This window comes from Oncorhynchus mykiss, chromosome 32, assembly GCF_013265735.2.
Source record: "Oncorhynchus mykiss isolate Arlee chromosome 32, USDA_OmykA_1.1, whole genome shotgun sequence".
NCBI classification, from domain to species: domain Eukaryota; kingdom Metazoa; phylum Chordata; class Actinopteri; order Salmoniformes; family Salmonidae; genus Oncorhynchus; species Oncorhynchus mykiss.
Window position 1 is genome coordinate 11,230,223 of NC_050572.1, and position 6,769 is coordinate 11,236,991.

General features: G+C 42.4%; 1 protein-coding gene across 1 annotated transcript in view; it reads left to right on the top strand.

Moving 5' to 3' along the window:
* The window catches only part of LOC110487935 (E3 ubiquitin-protein ligase MYLIP-A), a 41,419-nt gene extending 37,173 nt beyond the window's left edge, over window positions 1–4,246 (top strand). The window contains exons 6-7 of the mRNA XM_021559855.2: window positions 617–1,025; window positions 2,324–4,246. Coding sequence (XP_021415530.1) covers window positions 617–1,025; window positions 2,324–2,545 — 631 coding nt within the window. The 3' untranslated portion in view covers window positions 2,546–4,246. The remainder of the gene's footprint in view (window positions 1–616; window positions 1,026–2,323) is intronic.
* The last annotated feature ends 2,523 nt before the right edge of the window (window positions 4,247–6,769 follow it).

Consider the following 6,769-nt stretch of genomic DNA (forward strand, 5'->3'; position numbering starts at 1 on the left):
TGATCTTGAGGAAGCCATAGGCAGTACAGGAAATGAAGAGCCTGTCTTAGTGTTGATATTTAATGAAACTAAAAGTGCTTCTTCCTGGAAAAATGGATGTCAGCTGTTTTCAATTGTGCAATAGCAAAGCTTGGCTTACAATAGTCACAAAGGTACAAGGATGACCTCTCTATTATGTGTGGGGGGTTTTCACCACGTATTCCTCAGCTTGTCCAGATGTGCCTGTTCTGTAGGACCTGTAGCAGTGTCTGTCAGTGTAGAGGACTTCTAGAGTCCTATACTGCTGTTGAACATGATCAACCCCCTTTTTATAGGGTTTTGACTAGATGGTATACAGATTGGACTTTTTCTAGTAGATTAAGAGAATTTACAGGACATAGCATGTTAGGAAAACGGTTAGCCAGAATGCTAAAATTCTCCCAGACTCAAACATGCAACATTTTTACCTTAGCTGTACACCATTTAGCCACAACCCTTATATAGGTTCAGAGCCAAAAGAGATGTGGACAATGGAGAAATCAATTGATTTGAAAATGGTGTCTAACATTCAGTTGACAGATGAACACAGAATGAGATTGATACTTCCTGGTTAATAATGTCTCCCTCTCTCCTTCAGGTGTGACACGGTAACCAGCGCGGTGATGATGCAGTACAGCCGTGACTTCAAGGGTCACCTGGCGTCTCTCTTCCTCAATGAGAACATCAACCTGGGCAAGAAGTACGTCTTCGACATCCGACGCACCTCCAAGGAGGTCTACGACTACGCACGCCGGACGCTCTACAACGCCGGAATCATGGCGGCGGTTGGCGAGAGGACGCCATCGGGGCTCAGTCCACTGCGTGGCCAGGAGGAGGGGCTGGGAGAGGACTGTGGGAGCTGTCAGCAGAGCAGGGCGCTGCTGGAGAGACTAGATAAACTCAGAGAAGCTCTGCTGTGTATGTTGTGCTGTGTGGAGGAGATCGACTCAGCCTTCTGCCCCTGTGGACACATGGTGTGCTGCCAGACCTGCGCCAACCAACTACAGGTGAAGAGACCCAGATAGAAGGGATTACTTGTGATTGGTTGAAAATGATCTCAACACACATGTTATTTCCTGCATGGTGGTCTTGGCTACATTGAGAAGCTACTACCAGTCAATGATAGAGGAGGAGTCCAGAAAACACTTTCATCTCTGCACATTCATTTAGTTGTTGATGGTTTTTTGGTTAAGTCAACCATTGGTCAAGACATTTGGATGCCACCACTGCCGTCAACCCCCAGAACACTCGGCTGTCTCATTAGGTTTAAATGTCTTCCCTTTCTCATCTTTCTTGAGGCCGTATTTCAGCTAGGTCTTAATACAGTACAGCAGTAGGACAGAAACCCATCCGGTCCTTTGTGCCATTGTAGGAAAGAACACTTGGGAAGGAAGGAAGCTGTTGAGTAGTATTGGAACCTAGCCACAGTTTGTGTTAGTGGTTGTTGTCCACACTCTGTGGTTCTAGCTGTGTAATACCATGAGTGGCAGAGCGCTCTGATTCCAGGAGAATACTTGACTTTTCTCCTGAGTCACTCATCACTTTTAAGGCTTTTTAAAAAAAACGATCCAGTGTTTTGCTCATGCATGACTTCAGCTAACCTGATTGTCCCTCCAACTAATCTCCTAAATGTGCCCAACTTTGCTTAAACTGCCGTCTCAGATGGTGAATTAGTGGCTGTGGATTAAAGCTGCCGGCAGCAGACCAGCAAATCTCTATTCCATTAAATCCACAAGGAAACGTGTCATTTGATGACTAGACCCAAACACATTGAGAGGAGAGAGAGAGAACAGGAGATTTTTCCTCCCCCAAAAAAATGTACTCACTTTCCAAGATGGCCGCCCCCTTATAACACACTATTAACCATCTTCTAGATATGTCTGAACAGAGTGTATCGTGGGTAATTTGATCTGGAGGTCCCGGTTGGTTAACTAACAGGCTTTTACTCGACTTCAATAAAATTGACAGGCTAAATGAGAATGGAGTGTGTTTCCACTATCCCTTCTCCATCACTGTGGCAGATTGGTTAGTATTGTTGGTCGGTGTTCTGGGTGTCTGAAATATGATTGGTTGGCTACCTGGTCCATTCTGCAGCCCAGGGCTGGTGGTGGTTCATGCTTTCTGTAGCATTGTGGATCTGCATGTGCAACTCGGCCTCTTAACGTGCTTTCTGTAGCATTGTGGATCTGCATGTGCAACTCGGCCTCTTAACGTGCTTTCTGTCTACAGAATGTATTGTACCTGTCCTGTACCTCAAATGAAGTGACAGTTTTATGTTGACGTTCTCTCTTTGTCCTCTCCCCAGTCGTGTCCGGTGTGTCGGTCGGAGGTGGAACACGTGCAGCATGTCTACCTTCCCACCTGCACCAGTCTCCTGAACTTCACCACCACCTCTCACCATGGCGACGACAGCCCCGGTCCCATCCACAGAGCTATGTGTGGTCTAGGACACACCTGCCACACCAAGGACTACTGCAACACCAACACCCGACACGACTCCAACAACATCTACCACACAGAGACATAGAACCACTTCACCACTACCAGGCTGTGTACCAAATGTCTCCCTGGCACTACATGGGGAATCGGGTGCAATTTGGGAAGCAGCCCAGTCCAGTTCCAACACCATTGGGTTCTGTTGGGTTGTTTTCACCGTGCCACTCTCCCTGACGATGGTATTTTCTCCACTCCCCACTGTAAATGATATGGATTATTTAAACCAATGATGGACTTGGGATTTTTTTTAATAACCTCCCCTCCCTTTTAGATTTAGGTTTATTGCATATTATTTAGTTTTAATCTAATTTCATCAGTTGATCTGATCTGAATTAGTGGCGTTATTTTTGATTTATTTCACCATTTTTTGGTTGTGTTGTTGTTTTTCTCCATATTGGTCTACAGAACGTGAATTATGTATTGGGCTCATAACCTGCAGCGTTTGTACAAGACGAGGACATTCTGTGTTCTAGGAGAGTACTAGGCAACGTAGAGTCATTCAGTTTTAAATGGTTCTTTTTAAGCTTTGAGAACCTCATTTCATGGTTCTAATGGAGTGAAATGCGTTTCATTTTTGTTGTTCGTTTCCTGTTTAGGTGTTTGTTTCCCATGTAGTTCCTATGGTTTCCATGCCAATGAGAAGGTATCTGACGGGTAGGAAGCTGATGGAATGCGTCCCAAATGACATGCTATTCCTTATATGTTGTGCACTACTTTGGGCTCTGGTCAAAAGTAGTGCACTATATAGGGAATAGCATGTCATTTGGGATACCGTTGTGGGTAAGCCTTGACGATAAGCCCAGTATTATTCTCTTCATGGGTTCTGGAACCAAACAAGAACTTTGACAGGGAAAGAGAAATGGTTGAATGACCCTCAGAAAAAAGACCAGATTCAAACAGAACTCCATGAGCTCCGTCCATTCATTATTTCATCCCATATGAACAGGAACCCACAGAAATGCAGGTCCCCAAAATAAGATGTTTTAATTATTCCCTGATTTTTATTTATTGCTAAGGCTGTTTTTTTTTTTCTCCAATTTTTTTTCTAGCCTTATCCCAGATCTGTTTGTGTTGCATCACTAACCCAGACCATAGGAGTTAGTTATATAACACAAACAGATCTGGGATCAGCCACTACTGTGTATTCTGTGATCAGTATTTCTGTTTTTTATGTGGTCAACTAGTGAGTTCCTTATGATTTCATTATTAAAGGGTACTAGTCTTATCAGTGCAATACTAGCTGCTTTTTGAAAAGCCTTTCTACGTATTTTTAGGGCAAAATATTTTTTTTCTATCTACATTCACTTTACCAAGGAATCTCCCCAAGTGAATTATCTGTAGGGTTTTGCCTTATTAATGTAGCAACATGGGGTTTGTCTTCCAAATGGCACCCTATTCCTTACGTAGTGCACTACTTTTGACCAGGGCCCATAGGATTCTGGTCAACAGTAGTGCACTGAATAGGGAATAGGCTGCCATTTTGGTATGCGTTCGTTCTTTGCACAGACTTTATTTGTTTTGAAAGATGATGATGAATGTTTTCTTTATGGCTGGAACCATTTGGCACATTGTCACTGCAGGGGATTGATGCTTTTATTCACTTTGTACAAGTAGGATTTGTTTCTGTTTTTTTGAAGCAAAAACCTATGCTCTGTAAATGTAGAAAGAAATTACTTTGGATCTTTTGTATGTTATTTCTTTGAATGAGAAAAGTGTTAATAAAGTTGTTTTTTTAAACATTACTTTTCTGACTGAGTTATTAAAAAAAAAAAGTTAATCCATTTTTATTCATGGCTTTGACAGTGTTGATCTAAAGTTACCCTGGCAACACAGTTACCCTGGCAACACACAGTTACCCTGGCAACACTCACATTCACAGCTGACAGGTCAGATAAAGATATGGGATTAAATGACAGGATGTTTTGTGATTGAAGATTACTAAAGGTCAAAGGTAATGCCTGCTATGCTTTTAATCAGATCTCAGTAAATAAATGTTTTGTCGTTAAAGTTTCTGTATGTTGATATACTGATCATTTCATTATCAGAATGATGCATTATCAGATTACAAACTGTTTTTACTAATGATTATTTTAGGATACGCGTTGCTTCACTGTGATTAAACAGCTTGGCGATCGAGGGGAGGGGACCCGAAAGAACGTTGATCCACTATCTGTACTGATACACACACACACTGTCAGGCAACATCTATACTGTTAAAGAGACTCCAAGGACACTGATGACAGCTGGAAAAGAGGGAGGGTCCTGAATGAGTAGTAGGAGTGACTGACTTTAAAGGCACAATCTGCAATATTTACAGCTGTTCTGTGGTCTATTCCATAAAGGATGAATAAATAACCATTTGATTCTTAAATATTTTTTTCAGAGCTGATCTGATTTGGTCAAAATACCAAAATTCTGATCTGGTCTGCCTGTGTGAACGCAGTCGAGGAGGCCCCCTTTTGTTGCTCAGTTTCCAGTGTCTAGCCACGAGGCCTTAGGCAGCCAGTAACCCAGATGCACATAGAAACTTCATCTAGTACAGAGGTGGACAATTCCAGTCCTCAAGGGCCTGATTGGTGTCTCACTTTTTCCTCCATCCGTAGCAAACAGTCGAGGCCTGGAGTTGGCCACCCTCGATCTAGTGTGTTCTGCTCTGTGACGCAGCAGCAGTCATGTCTGTCGCTGCCCTGTGGCCGTACAGTGTGGTCAAAAGCACACAGGCAAAATGTATTAGTGGTGTCAGAGAACAATGGGAAACTATAACAAGCTTGTGGGTATTATGTCTGACAATGAAAATATAATGTATTACAAAATTGTTAATATCAGCATAAGACCATAATCTGTCTTTAAAATAATATAGAAGAAACACAAACATTATTACTTATTTTGTCCAAGAGTCTAATCAAAAATTTATTTAAGTGAAATGCTATATGATTGCATAAATTCCTCATTACATAACTGCCAATAAAACACTATACTGTAGGCTTACACAATAAGTGGCAACATGTACTACATGACATACTAGGGAGTGGTTAACACAGAGAACAGGAGAAAGAGGGAGGTTATCAGAGAGAGAAAGAAGGAGGTAATCAGAGAGAGAGAGAGAGAGGTAAACTAGAGATCTGGTAGTCTAATAATCCATGTCTAGTCATTCTTTTTATAATCCATCCAACTTTCACCTCTGTTGAGTTTATAGCCTCAAAGTTCTCTTCAGACACTCACGGCTAGGTAGAGATGGCTTTCACCTCTGTTGAGTTTATAGTCTCAAAGTTCTCTTCAGACACTCACGGCTAGGTAGAGATGGGTTTCACCTCTGTTGAGTTTATAGCCTCAAAGTTCTCTTCAGACACTCATGGCTAGGCAGAGATGGCTTTCACCTCTGTTGAGTTTATAGTCTCTTCAGACACTCATGGCTAGGCAGAGATGGGGTTCACCTCTGTTGAGTTTATAGTCTCTTCAGACACTCATGGCTAGGCAGAGATGGCTTTCACCTCTTGAGTTTATAGTCTCTTCAGACACTCATGGCTAGGTAGAGATGGCTTTCACCTCTGTTGAGTTTATAGTCTCAAAGTTCTCTTCAGACACTCACGGCTAGGTAGAGATGGGTTTCACCTCTGTTGAGTTTATAGCCTCAAAGTTCTCTTCAGACACTCATGGCTAGGCAGAGATGGGTTTCACCTCTGTTGAGTTTATAGCCTCAAAGTTCTCTTCAGACACTCATGGCTAGGCAGAGATGGGGTTCACCTCTGTTGAGTTTATTGTCTCTTCCAACACTCATGGCTAGGCAGAGATGGGTTTCACCTCTGTTGAGTTTATAGTCTCTTCAGACACTCATGGCTAGGCAGAGATGGGGTTCACCTCTGTTGAGTTTATAGTCTCTTCAGACACTCATGGCTAGGCAGAGATGGGGTTCACCTCTGTTGAGTTTATTGTCTCTTCCAACACTCATGGCTAGGCAGAGATGGGTTTCACCTCTGTTGAGTTTATAGTCTCTTCAGACACTCATGGCTAGGCAGAGATGGGTTTCAGTGTAAATGTAATGCATTTAATTGCATGCAACTCCTTCATGGTTGGTGAGTTCAAGTCCTCTCAGGGTTTTAGTTAGAAAAAGTGTTCAGTTTAGAATGTACATTTTGTATCAAAAGATAGAAGGGTTCTACCCCTTGATGAGAGTTCCATTTAGAACACATAGATTAGAAGATTGAAGGTGTTGTAGGTAGACGCCTTAATAAAGGGTTCTAGGTAGAACCATGTA